Below are 15,608 nucleotides of genomic sequence, written 5' to 3'. Positions count from 1 at the left end.
GATCCTTAGGCAGCAGGACAGTCATCTGTGAAAGAGAAGGGAAGGGAAAGTCTAGATCACTGTGGTTGCTCAATGTGTAATGATTTGCATTTTGCAAATAGAAGATATGAATGAAGCTCCCTCTCCTCTGCTTCATTTCAGATTACTATAGGAACAGGGAAAGTGACTTTACCAGTTTCAATAATATTTCTTATGTTCTCCTTTGGAATCTTCAATGCCACTGTCAGCTCTTCAAACTTCTTCTTCTGTTCTTCAGTCAGCCTGTTTTCCTTAGCTGAGTTTTATAGGGGATAGCATGGAAGAGGTTTCTGTTAAAAAGCGTCCTCTGGGTCCCAGGTAGACCAGTTGATCCCACCAACTAAGAGTACTTCCAGGTCATTCATGGGTGACATGGGAACGTGGGTAAATTCCACTTATGGAAATCATATCATGTATAATTATTAGGACTACTGAGGACTTTCAAGACCCTTTATTGTGTGAATTCAAGTCTGCCTAGTATTTTTGCATTTTCCTGAACAATTCCAGGGCCTAAGCTTTGGGAAATATTCTGTACTGCGGTTTCTCATTTCAACTCTGTCTACGTTCTACAGTTAGTGCCCCAGTATTCTGGACAATTCATCCAATATTCAATATCAGAAGAGGGGTGGTGTTGATCTGAACTTTTCAACTAGCACCTTAGCATGGTCGTCTCTGCTAATGCAAAGCAAAAGCAAAACAAACAAAAAGAAAAAAAAAACAACAAAAAAGAAGGTTTTTTTTTTAATCTTTGCTAAAATAAGTTTCAAGCTGCATCAATTTCATAGGTATATCTATGACCTCAAATGTTCAAATTCAGCTTTTTCTTGCTCTGAGGCAAGACACAAATGTCTCAATCCCTGGAAGGAATGGAGCAGCATATGTGATGAGTGGTGTTCTTGAGTAATGTTAAGTTTTGAAAGCATTCAAACAATTATGATAAGATGAAGGGTTGATGGTCGAGATCAGTATGGTCATTAATACTGAAATGAGTGAAATTAATTTGAATTTTAATATACATAAGTATTTTTCCATATTATTCATTGGTGCTTTATAATATTCTATAACAATTGGTTCAGCATTGCATATTCACAAGTGTAGGCATATAATCTGAATTCAACTTCAAAAAAAATAAGAAAGAAAAAAGAAATTACTATGATGTGCTTCAAAGGGTAAATGTCACTTGTACTTACCACTAACATTAGTTATATGAGTAACCTTGCCTTTTCCATCCACATGTATATTATAAAATATTATGATACCATTGGAGAAGTACTCGATTCGGAAGAAATTTTGTCCTGCATCTGTCATTGAAAAAGAAACACATTAAAACTCTAAATTATCACCTTTCTTAAAAAGTCATTTGGTGTGAGTTGCTGGTAACACACTATCATGGACCCTTTTTCCCCAACAATCTCTGTTTCACTAACGTTCCACGTCCTGAGTTAGAATCAGGCACAGGAGCTGCAGAGAGAGGCCAACAATTCCATGTCCCCATCTGAACAGGTTAGAGTCCCCATCCTTGGATTTGCCTAGGCGTTCATGGATGGCAACTGGTTTCCTGAGAGCCAAGATCCTGGTTGCAGGATCTGCAGAATCATGGTAGGTTGGGAGCTCACATTTTCTAACTCATCCCACAGAACCAATTTTCAAATCCTCAGCAATTTTCTAAACCAATTATGCAGTCTAAGCAATATTATCATGTAATTCTACCCAAGTCAAATCAATACATCACATTCAACTTTTCAACTTGAAGCACAGAAAGAGCTGAATCTCTCTAACTCTCTCTCTCTCTCTCTCTCTCTCTCTCTCTATATATATATATATATATATATATATATATATATATATATTCATGTAATAAAAAAGTCCCCCTTCTGTTTTTTCAGCACATACATACATATATGTATAAATATGCAAATCTATGCATAATACAATATTGTTGTACCTTATTGAAACATTTGGCTGTATACTCATCTTCCAATGAGAAATAAATCTTCTCTGATCAAGACTAGAATACCACATGGGACATTTTTGTCTCCATCAATTGAAACATGTAGGCAATTGGTCTTTCAATATTATAGGATGTGTTTTTGAAAATTTGTTATATCAAAGCATACATATAGAAGTCTCTATTATTTTTTTGTGTTGCCTTTGGCTGAAGTTCAAATTTGATTGAATTTAGTGGAAATATTTCTCTGTTATTTTCACTATTCTCATTCTCACTTTTTGGGATTTCAGACTGTCAGATCATAAATCCTTGATAATATGTCTATTACATGTCTTTTTAATATTCAGATCATTTGTTCAATGAAAAGAAAGAGTTATCATATCTGTCAGAGAAAAAGGCTAATTTTGTAGAAATGTTCAACAGCCTTCCATGCAGAGAACCTCATGAGCTATATAAAAGGGTTTCCTTCTGACTCATCATTAATACCAACACCCCTTATTCGAACACTCTGGTGACTCCAATGGTCACATGTTCACTAGCCTTTCCAAGGTTGATGAGGAAGGAGAAGTTTGCTAATGGTGGCGAGTGTCCAGACCCCCTGATGTGTGTGCCCACCAAGACCACAAATATGAACACTGCTCAGGGCATGGGCCATGCATTTCACATTGGAGCAAATACTCACACTCGGCTTCATAAACATCATGAGGTCCTTTTGTGGCAACCACTGAGACCTTCTGACACTCCCCATTGGACCTTAAAAATAAACCAAGAGAAGGTTTCTTTTTCCTCATCTATTCTTGCAAAAAATTTTGTATTGGGCTTGAAGAAGACCCAATACAGATAACTCAAAATTCAACTCACCTTCACCTTCATCAATAATCATTTATCAGGAGGTGTTTGGTTTCATATGGTCTTTTCAATATTTTTTTTTAACATCATCAGCATTTTAAGAGATGCATCTTTGAAAACTTCAATGACCAATTGATGTTGAAACTCATGGTCTGAATTGTAACAGACTCTGATTCCTATGAATGATTTCTCATTTTTAATTTCTCCTGGGTCTTGGTTAAAACATATTCAAGTCTTTCAGGATGTAATTGTCATATATGTGAAGTTATTTCAAGGACCGGCAGAGCAGTTTATTTATACACACTTTGGCATTGGTGTAACGATTGAGTCTTTCTTGTGTGCAATCATTTCAATTTGAACCATGAAGATGAGACAGTCTATATACACCTATATGTTCCATGTATATTTTATATAGATTTTAAATATTTGCCTCACTATTCCAATATCCACATAATACTAATCATCCTACAAATATTAACTTCCATGTCAAATATATATCGATTGTTTCAATATCATCATATAAAATGTCAGCTGGAGAATCATGATTGTCATGGATTAATGTGTACATCCTGCTCTTTTGAATTCATCCTTAAAGCTAACGGATGCAGTCTATTTGCAATAGACAGAAAATGGAAAGTGTCCAACACACATGCTGGGGTCACATGGACCTTTGCACTCAGCTCAGGATTCCAAAGGAAGAGTCTTTGCTCACTTTCTCGGGGTCTCTATGTAAGAAATGTGGTTCAACAGGATCTCAAAACCACAATATCCTTCAAGAAAACACCACTAGTGGTGAGTCTCTAGGGTGTTCCTGTTGATGTCCAGCTTCCTCACAAGCAAGAACACACATACACGAGAGAGGTCAGAAGACTCAATTCCGTAAGCATCATCAAGACATCTCACCATGGATTGGAGCCCAGCCCATGTCAGAAGTGAACTCTTTAGTTCCTTAACATGGGGACAATTTCCACTTACTTAATGAAGAAGGTGACGGCTAACTTCTCACATCCATCAATACATTCAAGGTGACGTAAATGGAGTCTCATATCTGCATCTTCACTAATCTTCTCTACATGATTGGCTGCCAAGAGAATGATGCGCCAGTCCCCGGTGATCTGCAAAGGAAAAGTCCCCTGGGAATGGCTACTGGCTCCTCCTTCTTGTCTCTCATCCACACTTATTAGAACCATGACAGCTGGTTTAGCTCAGTAGAAAACAACAAACCCAGTCAGGAGGTAGCCAAGCAAGCTCTGCTCTCCAGAGGAAGAATCCCATCAGATAAGGTCAGATTCTCATAGGGAGCATTGAATTCAGAGGCTCTGAAACAGCTAAGCATCAGCACCAAGTGTTTGGGAACTAGTAGGTGACACTGTGTCACCTTAACATTTTATTAACTTACTTACTTCAGGAGGAATGTGATAGTCACAGAAAGAATAAGAATTCAGAAGTAAAGAAAGATCATCTCATGATTAGAGATATATGTGGACTCAGATGCTCCTAAAATCCCATGTCACTTAAAATTGAGATATTTGGGGAGAAAGAGAGAAAGAAGGAGCGAGGAAGAGATCACCCCAAAGATCAGCCCATCCAGGTACCTCTGCTGGGTCAAACTGGGATGAAGCAGAAATCAGAGCAAATCCGAGAGCGAGCAGAAAGGTCTTCATCTTGATGCAATCTGTCTTCCTGTCCTTCAGGAGATCAGGGTAGATGAGCGATTGAAGAGAACGAGTTTGATGCCTCTTTATATAGTATTGATGGTTGGCATGAGCAGCAATGGATCCATTGTTTTTCATCGTGAACCTTATGTCTGCTCAGTGTTTCCTGGTTGGCTTGGATGGGCTGTCCAGGACCTTCTGTTATTGAACTAATGAGATTAATATTAGCCAAAGATTAAGTTCCCCCAGATAATTGACCTTTATATAAGACTCATGCCCAAAGCCTGTCATTGACTCCAAGGACATTAATGTTTATTTCCTTTTTGATTCTGATGGCTCTCATGGAAGATCAAGAACAAAACGTCTATTCAAGCTCCTGTATTACTTCTTTAACATTTTGGTTTAAATGCTTAAAGTTACTTCTAAAATCAAAGTTGGTACCCTGTGGCCTAACCCAATATGATTACGGTACCTGTACCTCAAATTCAAGGTAACAAGGCATCTGTCAAACAAGTCCATGTTTAAATTTAAGAAGGTATTACAAAAAAGTAATAATAATAATAATTCAAATCTGGCCTCTTGATATATATATATATATATATATATATATATATATATATATATATATATATATATTTGAGATTCATCGTTTTTCAAGATATCCAGCTGAATTCCCCTTGGGTCAACCACCACAGAGATCAACCAGAGCCAATCACATTGAGAGAATCAGGGCACTTGCTATAGGATCTACACCAATGGTACCTGTGAGGATCCTGTATGTTGGATTTTTGACCCTGGTTTTCTTCTGGAAGTTTGGAAGTCTCTTGTCTATTTGCTATATTTTTGAACCAATTTGATATGAGTTTTGTGCATGGTGAGGGACAGGAGTCCTATTTTATTTTTGTACAAATACCTATCCAGTTTCCCTCGTGACAAGTCTCACTTCCCCAAGAACTTGTTTTTGTCAATATGTCAGACATCAGATGCCTAGGCTCATGTGACTTTGTCTCAGTGTCCTCTGTTCTATTTCTTAGGTCTTCTTGCTCATGTTGTGGAATTCCCAGGTTCTTTTTAGTGTACTGCTCTGTAGTATATTTTCAGATCAGGTATTTTGGTGCCTCCTGATCTGATAATCTTGATTATTATTTATTTTCCTGCTCTGGGTCTCTTATTCTTCCAAATGCATTGAAAACTTATATTTCCAATTCTGTGATGAATGTAACTTTTATTTTCTTGGGGAATGCTCTGAATCTGTACATTGCTTTTAGTAGAATGGACTTTTTTACAATAATATCGGAATACACAAGAACATGATTGGACCTTCAAATTTCTATAGAGTTCTTCAATTTCATCTTCCAGTGTTCCATGAATTTCATTGTACAGCTCTTCTATCTACTTGCATAGATAATGTTCAAGTATTTATTTTTTGAGATTATTGTGAATGGGAAAACTTTTCCATGTTTCTTTGCCTGTTGAATTACTGTGGCAGTATAGGACATCTATTAGTTTATATATATTGAATTTGTGCCACAGTCTGACTGGGCACAATTCAGGAGCCACTTGTCAAGCAGGAATAAACTTTATTTTTAGAACACACGCCACACCACCCGAGCTTTCCAGGAATTCCCTTAGAGCCCAACTGCCACCACCGTCTCTTCCAGTGTGCACACTCAACCGGAACCCTTAGGTCCCTCTCTTGAGGCCGATTGGCTGGGTTGCATGAGTGGAGCCAAAAGAGTCCCCCAATGAGCAGCTCTGTGGTCTGAAAGGGCGGGGATACAGCCCAATGAGCATCACTGCAGAGGAGCCAATCAGCTGGAAGTTTGCTGGGGCCACTTAGGCTGCAGCTCTCAACAGATTTGTATCTTTTATCTTGGCTAAACTCCTTTATAAACTCTACAGAAATTCTGATGATATTTTTGCATCTTCTAAATATGAAAATACCATCAGCAATCAGAGATTTTGAACTTCTTTTTTCCCTATTATATCTTTTGATTTCCTTTTCTTGCCTGATCACAATGGCTCATGTTTCAAGGACTATATCAAATAGGATTAGTGACACTGAAGAGTCTTTTATGCTTTCTAAACTGAAAGAAAATACTTTCTTTTTTTTTTTTTTTTTTTTTTTTTTTTTTTTTTTCAGCTAGAGCGCTTGCGCCTATTCCCACCCTTGAGCGGGAAGAAAGAAACGCAGTGCGTATCCGAGATCCTGGGGCTGGGGGTCAGGGATTAGAGATTGGCCCTCAGCCAGGTGCAGGAACCTGGTCGTGTGGGCCTTCCAGCCTTCTGTAGATGGATGCACCAGGAAGCATAGGTGGCAGCCTAGCACATGGGTCTGGGCCTTCCATCCTTGCCTTAGGCCACAAAGCCCTTCCAGAAAGGGCTCACCAGAACCTGCTTCTGTGTGTCCTCTCCCTGCCGACTCAGTTTTTAACCATTCCCCTAACCTTTAACCATTTCCCAAGGTCAGAAATGAAGCTTCTACCTGAAAAACAAAACTTCCCCTCAGAGCATTCCAAATAGGTTAATGGTACCACCATCCAATTCAAACTACTAACTCCTGTGTGTGAGTGTGTGTGTGTGTGTCTGTGTGGATGTGCACAGACACACTGGGACTAGAACCCAGGGCCATGCACATGCTAAGCAAGCACTCTACCACTGAACTATATTCCAGTCCGTCTATTCTTTTTTTATTATTTTTTAGTTGTAGTTGAACACAATATCTTTATTTATTTTTATGTGGTGTTGGGGATCGAACCAGGGTCTCGCCTGTGCTAGGCGAGCACTCTACTGCTGAGCCACAACCCCAGCCCCAGTCTGTCTATTCTTTTTTTTTTTTTTTTTTTTTTTTTCCCACTCTTTTTTTTTTTTTTTTATTGGTCGTTCATAACATTACATAGTTCATAATACATCATATTACACAGTTTGATTCACGTGGATTATGAACTCCCCCTTTTACCCCATATACAAATTGCTGTATCATATCAGTTTCCCTTCCATTGCTTGACATATTGCCTTTCTAGCGTCTGATGTATTCTGCTGTCTGTCCTATTCTCTACTGTCCCCCCTCCCCTCCCCTCCCCTCCCCTCCCCTCCCCTTTTCTTTCTCTACCCCTTCTACTGTAAATCATTTCTTCCATTTGTATTATCTTGTCTTGCCCCTCCTTTCCTCTTATATGACATTTTGTATAACCCTGAGGATCGCCTTCCATTTCCATGCAATTTCCCTTCTCACTCCCTTTCCCTCCCACCTCTCATCCCTGTTTAATGTAAATCTTCTTCTCAAGCTCTTCGTCCCTACCCTGTCCTTGTTTACTCCCCTTATATCAAAGGAGTCATTTGGTATTTGTTTTTTAAAGATTGACTAGCTTCACTTAGCATAATCTGCTCTAATGCCATCCATTTTCCTCCAAATTCTATGATTTTGTCATTTTTTAATGCAGAATAATACTCCATAGTATTATTATTTCGCCTGCAAGCGAGGCGAACCTGCAAGCCACGGGCGGGCGGGTCAGGCCCAGCAACCAGCCAAGAGACAGCATATACACGTGCCTGCGGGGAACACAGACCGGACCCACTAGGACAGGTCCAGTGGACAGCTGAGGGCAAGGCCCGTCCCCTCCCCCAGTGTCTGCAGGTAGGCGGGGGACTGTGAACAAAAGCAGAGCGGCCCCAAAGCCTGCTGAGGGGCGGAACCGGCCCCTCCCCCAGTGCCTGCAAGCGAGGCGACCCTGCAAGCCACGGGCGGGCGGGTCAGGCCCAGCAACCAGCCAAGAGACAGCAGATACACGCGCCTGCGGGGAACGCGGACTGGACCCACTAGGACAGGTCCGGTGGACAGCTGAGGGCAAGGCCCGTCCCCTCCCCCAGTGTCTGCAGGTAGGCGGGGGACTGGGAACAAAAGCAGAGCGGCCCCAAAGCCTGCTGAGGGGCGGAACCGGCCCCTCCCCTAGTGCCTGCAAGCGAGGCGACCCTGCAAGCCACGGGCGGGCGGGTCAGGCCCAGCAACCAGCCAAGTGACAGCAGATACACGCGCCTGCAGGGAACGCGGACTGGACCCACTAGGACAGGTCTGGTGGACGGCTGAGGGCAAGGCCCGTCCCCTCCCCCAGTGTCTGCAGGTAGGCGGGGGACTGGGAACAACAGCAGAGCGGCCCCAAAGCCTACTGAGGGGCGGAACCGGCCCCTCCCCCAGTGCCTGCAAGCGAGGCGAACCTGCAAGCCACGGGCGGGCGGGTCAGGCCCAGCAACCAGCCGAGAGACAGCAGATACACGCGCCTGCAGGGAACGCGGACCGGACCCACTAGGACAGGTCCGGTGGACAGCTGAGGGCAAGGCCCGTCCCCTCCCCGAGTGTCTGCAGGTAGGCGGGGACTGTGAACAAAAGCAGAGCGGGCCCAAAGCCTACTGAGGGGCGGAACCGGCCCCTCCCCCAGTGCCTGCAAGCGAGGCGAACCTGCAAGCCACGGGCGGGCGGGTCAGGCCCAGCAACCAGCCAAGAGACAGCAGATACACGTGCCTGCGGGGAACACAGACCGGACCCACTAGGACAGGTCCGGTGGACAGCTGAGGGCAAGGCCCGTCCCCTCCCCCAGTGTCTGCAGGTAGGCGGGGGACTGTGAACAAAAGCAGAGCGGCCCCAAAGCCTGCTGAGGGGCGGAACCGGCCCCTCCCCTAGTGCCTGCAAGCGAGGCGACCCTGCAAGCCACGGGCGGGCGGGTCAGGCCCAGCAACCAGCCAAGTGACAGCAGATACACGCGCCTGCAGGGAACGCGGACTGGACCCACTAGGACAGGTCTGGTGGACGGCTGAGGGCAAGGCCCGTCCCCTCCCCCAGTGTCTGCAGGTAGGCGGGGGACTGGGAACAACAGCAGAGCGGCCCCAAAGCCTACTGAGGGGCGGAACCGGCCCCTCCCCCAGTGCCTGCAAGCGAGGCGAACCTGCAAGCCACGGGCGGGCGGGTCAGGCCCAGCAACCAGCCGAGAGACAGCAGATACACGCGCCTGCGGGGAACGCGGACCGGACCCACTAGGACAGGTCTGGTGGACAGCTGAGGGCAAGGCCCGTCCCCTCCCCGAGTGTCTGCAGGTAGGCGGGGGACTGTGAACAAAAGCAGAGCGGGCCCAAAGCCTGCTGAGGGGTGGAACCGGCCCCTCCCCCAGTGCCTGCAAGCGAGGCGACCCTGCAAGCCACGGGCGGGCGGGTCAGGCCCAGCAACCAGCCAAGTGACAGCAGATACACGCGCCTGCAGGGAACGCGGACTGGACCCACTAGGACAGGTCCGGTGGACGGCTGAGGGCTAGGCCCGTCCCCTCCCCCAGTGTCTGCAGGTAGGCGGGGGACTGTGAACAAAAGCAGAGCGGCCCCAAAGCCTGCTGAGGGGCGGAACCGGCCCCTCCCCCAGTGCCTGCAAGCGAGGCGAACCTGCAAGCCTAGGGCGGGCGGGTCAGGCCCAGCAACCAGCCAAGAGACAGCAGATACACGCGCCTGCAGGGAACGCGGACCGGACCCACTAGGACAGGTCCGGTGGACGGCTGAGGGCTAGGCCCGTCCCCTCCCCCAGTGTCTGCAGGTAGGCGGGGGACTGTGAACAACAGCAGAGCGGGCCCAAAGCCTGCTGAGGGGTGGAATCGGCCCCTCCCCCAGAGCCTGCAAACGAGGCGAACCTGCAACCCATCAGGAGGTTAGGCCCAGCAACCTACGGAGTGACACAGGTGCCCCTGGCGCCTGCTGAGTAGGTGGACCTTTGACCGACCAGCAAAGCAGACCTAGGGCCTGCCAGCATGGTAGATGGTTCACACTAATTGGAGGAGGATCACAACCACTACCTGCCCTGCAAGAGTGATTTTCCAACTATACAAGAGCAATATAAATAAATAGAGGGAAAATATCAAAGACACAACAATTTCACCAAGCAGAAAGAAACGCCAGCGGTATGACACGACAAGGAAAGAAAGGACCACAGGCAATGCAGGTCAACTCAACTTTAGAAGAGGTAATAGCTGCAACAGATGGAATGTCAGATAGAGAGCTCAGGACATACATGCTTCAGATGATCTGGAGTCTCAAGGAAGACATGAGACAGCAAAATCAGACAATGAAAGATCACATCGACAAACAAATCCAGGAGGTAAAAGATCAATTTCACAGGGAGATAGAGGTAATAAAAAACAAACAAATAGAAATACTAGAAATGCAGGAAACAATAAACCAACTTAAAAACTCAATTGAGAATACTACCAGCAGAGTGGATCACTTAGAAGATAGAACATCAGACAATGAAGACAGAGTATTTCAACTTGAAAAGAACATAGATAGCTCAGCAAGTCTACTAAGAAACCATGAGCAGCACATTCAAGAGCTATGGGATAATATCAAAAGACCAAACTTAAGAGTCATTGGGATACAGGAAGGCACAGAGCTCCAAACCAAAGGATTAAGCAATCTATTCAGTGAAATAATACAAGAAAACTTCCCAGACTTGAAGAATGAGACAGAATCCCAAATCCTAGAAGCCTACAGGACGCCGAATGTGCAAAATCATAAGAGATCCACACCTAGACACATTATAATGAAGATGTCCAACATACAGAATAAGGAGAGAATTTTAAAAGCTACAAGGGAAAGGAAGCAGATTACATTTAGGGGTAAACCAATCAGGATAACAGCTGATCTCTCAACACAGACTCTAAAAGCTAGAAGATCCTGGAATAACATATTTCAAACGCTTAAAGAAAATGGATTCCAACCAAGAATCGTGTATCCGGCGAAATTAAGCTTCAGGTTAGAAGATGAAATTAAAACCTTCCATGATAAACAAAAGTTAAAAGAATTCGCAGCTAGAAAACCATCTCTTCAAAAAATCCTTGGCAAAACATTACAGGAAGAGGAAATGGAAAATAACATTGATAACCAACAATGGGAGGTTGGACAGTAAAGGGGGGAAAGTAGTCAAAGAGGATAACAAATCAGGTTTAGTAACATCAATAAACAAATATGGATAGAAGAACAAACCATATCTCAATAATAACCCTAAATGTTAATGGCTTAAACTCACCAATTAAGAGACACAGGCTAGTAGAATGGATCACAAAACAAGACCCAACAATATGCTGTCTACAGGAGACGCATTTGATAGGAAAAGATGTACATAGACTGAAGGTGAAAGGTTGGGAAAAATCATATCACTCATATGGACCACGGAAACAAGCAGGAGTGTCCATACTCATATCTAATAAAATAGATTTCAAGCCAAAGCTAATCAAAAGGGATAAAGAAGGACACTTCATACTGCTCAAGGGAACCATACACCAACAAGACATAACAATCATAAATATATATGCCCCAAATAATGGTGCAGCCGTGTTCATCAAGCAAACTCTTCTCAAGTTCAAGAGTCTAATAGACCACCATACAGTAATCATGGGAGACTTCAACACACCTCTCTCACCACTGGACAGATCTTCCAAACAAAAGTTAAATAAGGAAACTATAGAACTCAATAACACAATTAACAACCTAGACTTAATTGACATATATAGACTATACCACCCAACATCAAGTAGCTACACTTTTTTCTCAGCAGCACATGGAACCTTCTCAAAAATAGACCATATACTATGTCACAGGGAAAGAAAATACTTTCATGTTTTCCTCCATTAAGTATGATATTTACTTTGGGTTTGTAAAAATGCCATTTATGTCTTTGACTTAGGTTACTTCAATTAGTAGTGGAACTTGAAGTACGTTACTGAGGCTCTGTCTCAAAGTAAAATGCAAAACGTCCTAATAATGTGGCTCAGAGGTTAAGATTCCCTTGTTTTGATCCCTGGGAACAAAAAAATTCATGAAAATCAAAACATTATGTCCATCCAAAGCATATAAAGATATGTCACCTAATATTACTCAAGTGAAACCAGCCATCCAATGAAAGGTTAACTCCTTCTGGCCCAGTGAGTTACCCAAGAGATAGAAGATGATGTAGCTCTCTGATAATCAATCAAAGTATTTAAGCCCTTTATTAGAGAGAAGGTGGAGTTTCTGACATGGGCTTCATTGAGTTCCTTGCAGGCCAATTTGTATGTTGAAATCTGTCCCACAGGACTTGTGTCCCCAATGAATAACTTAGCCATACTGAGGCACTTGGGGTGTGTACTAACTCAGTGTGGATCATGTCCATATAAAAAGAGGAAATGTGAACTTCCAAGGAGCAGGATGGATGGTGGAGAAGAGCCCAGAGACTTCATGTCTAGCTGTGGATGATTCCTGCCCCGGTCTGTGTTTCCTGGATTCACAGCCCCTTTTCTTGCCCAAAGTTTCCAAGTCCCCAGGCACCTGTCTGCACACATGTCACCTGCCTGGCTCTGTCTCTGCTGACTGCCCTTCTGTAGGTTTGGCAGCACCCACCCCCCTTCTCCTCCAAGGCATCTGTATTAGGGAGATGCATCTCTTAAAGGGAGATTTCTTTTCAAGGGGACAAAGTTTGTTTTTCCTGCCATTACCATTTCATCAACCTCCTAAGGGACAATGACATATGCCAGTGCCTTCTGATGATGGTTCTTTGATCATAATGAGACCCTCTGTAGTCTTTGGATTCTGTGAATGATGTGTCCAAGTCTGCAAATGGCGACTGTCCTTGGTGATCTCCTTTTGACCTGGCCCCATGTCAGATGGTCACCTGTCTCTCTCACATCAATGACTAAGAACCACAGTCCAGGGACATATGGAGAATATTTCTCTAGGGACAGAAGGGACTTTCTCTCAATATTGGTGTTCAGAACATTTCTCAACGTCAGCCCAAACACCCAGGGGCACCACCCTACAGCTCTAACACATAATGATCTGATTATTATCTGACACTAGGAGGATTCTAACTAATGAGGATCCTTCCCTCATCCCTGTCAGGTGGGCATTGTCTTTACATTCTCTCAGTCTCTATCATGACTTTCCTTTCCTTTTTTTTTTTTTGTTTAGCAGTCTGCACATGAAGCCTGGCCTCTCATGGGTTAGTTGATTAAAAAATAAAATCACCGCATCACTCAGTAAGTTTACTCAGCTGTCTTACTGTGGTGATGCAATGCCTTACTAGAACTGTTTTTAGAGGAGGAAAAGTTTATCTGGGCTCAGTGTTTTAAAAGTTCAAACTGTGGTTGTCCAATTCCATGGCTCTGGCCCAAGGGGAGGCAGAACAAAATGGCGGCAGGGCCTGGAGGAGGAGAGCAGCTCAGGACATGGCACCAGGGAGCAGAGAGAGCTCTGTTCACCAGGGACAGGACAGAGACCTCAAAGGCACAGCCCAGAGACCCCCTTCTCCAGCCACACCTCACCTGCCTACAGTCACCACTCAGTGAATCCATCCAAGTGGGTGAATTCATTTATTAAGTTAAGCATTCACATTTTATCATTTCATCTCTGACTATTCTTGCATGATCTCACACAGGGCTTTGGAGAGACACCTCATAACTGACCACTGCACACTCACATCTGAGATGCTGCTCCCGTCCCTTTTCCTATCCTCATGTGAAGTCAGCCGTCACGCAACCCTCCTTAACTAAAATGACCTCCTGTATATTTATAAATCCTGCTTTTTAATACGTACAGTCAAGTAGGTATTTCTGTGCATTTAAATCTTCATTAACTTATTCAAAGACTCATATTTGACCATATAAGATCAAATTTATTAATCAGTTAGCAACGAGAATACCGGGAGAGATATTAAAGAGAACAGATAGCAAATCTCTAAGACAGAGTTTGCTTCTTCCCACAAATGATGAAATCATAATTTTAAAGAGAGTATATTTTGTCTGCCTGCAGATGATTCTGAAGTCCTTTAGAAGATGATGTTGCAAACATTCCTGATCTCATTAGGATCTGTGAATATTTAAAAGAAAAAATCAAAATATCACCAAACCGATCTCAGTTGCGTGATATTGGCTAGTGTTTGAATGAAAAGGAATAATCCACTCCTGGGTAGTGGAGTGCAGGACTGCTCACACACAGTTCTTCTCTCTGGACCTTGTCTTTTCAGGGATGGGTTCTACAGGGATCATTTTCATAGGAAAATCTACATTTGCAAGGTCACCTCTTGCTTTGAGACATTCTAAGGGGCATGTGCATGTGTGCAACATATTCAAAATTTTGTGCTCAGAGCAATGGTGCATACTTGTAATCCCAGGGACTCAGCGGGCTGCGGGATGAGAACCTCAAGTTCAAAGTGAGTTTCTGAATATTAGATGCTGTGTCAGAATAAAAAATAAGATGGGATGGAGATAGAACTCAGGGGTAGAGATTCCCTGGGTTCAACCCCTACTTCTCCTCCTCCAGAACTGCAGTCTCTGAGAAATCTCCTCTAGGGTTATTGGAGATTTTCCAAAGCAGAGTACTTTTTTCACACAGGAAATCACTAATGTTAAGACTATTCCATTCTCCATGACTTCACAGAAAGCTCTCCTACTGTCTCCCAATTGATGAACCCCACTCTGAAAACTAAAGGGGTGTTGTTTGATCCATGTTTTAAACACATATACTCATGTCAACACCCTGAAGGAGGGACCATTTCACTCAATAATACATATGCAAAGTATCTTAAGGGGAAGAAAAATCCCTAAGAGAACAAAATGTCAATAAGTACAAACCTCAAGTTGTTGAGAGCCACAGCCGAAGGGGCCCCAGCAAACTTCCAGCTGCCAGCAAACTTTCAGCTGCCAGCTGATGATTGGCTCACAGCGGCCCCAGCAACATCTAGCTGCCAGCTGATTGGCTCCTCTGCGGTGATGCTCATTGGGCTGTTTCCCCTCCCTTTCAGACCAGGGAGCTGCTCATTGGGGGACTTTTTTTGGCTCTGCCCACGGGACCCAGCCAAACAGTCTCAAGAGCAGGCGGAGTGGGGGAGGTGAAGAGGCTTGTGGGAAACCAGTGGTGGCAGTAGGGTTCTTAGGGAATTCCTGAAGAGTTCGAGTGGTGGTCCGTGTGTGTTCTAAAAATAAAGTTTGTTTCTGCTTGATAAGTGGCTGGTGAATTGTGCAAAGTATCATAAGGGGAAAAAAATACCTAAGAGAACAAATGTCAGGAATTAGAAACCTCAAGTGACTGCTCATCAAGCAAGGTCCTTAGGCATCAGGACAGTTATTTGGGAAGGA

The 15,608-nt window shown here is 43.8% G+C and overlaps 1 protein-coding gene across 1 annotated transcript; it reads right to left on the bottom strand.

The window, feature by feature from the left end:
• Positions 1-5: 5 nt before the first annotated feature.
• Positions 6-4,608, bottom strand: LOC144250723 (lipocalin Cav p 2.0101-like). Its single transcript, XM_077793673.1, has 6 exons — positions 4,411-4,608; positions 3,791-3,930; positions 2,649-2,719; positions 1,209-1,319; positions 173-274; positions 6-25 (listed from the first exon to the last, which is right to left on the bottom strand). Exons 1-6 carry the CDS (start codon positions 4,606-4,608, stop codon positions 6-8), a joined length of 642 nt encoding a protein of 213 aa, XP_077649799.1.
• Positions 4,609-15,608: the final 11,000 nt, after the last annotated feature.

The sequence above is a fragment of the Urocitellus parryii genome, chromosome X (genome assembly GCF_045843805.1).
Source record: "Urocitellus parryii isolate mUroPar1 chromosome X, mUroPar1.hap1, whole genome shotgun sequence".
Lineage (NCBI taxonomy): Eukaryota > Metazoa > Chordata > Mammalia > Rodentia > Sciuridae > Urocitellus > Urocitellus parryii.
Note: the sequence above shows the minus strand (reverse complement) of the source record. Positions and strands in the feature narration are given on the sequence as shown.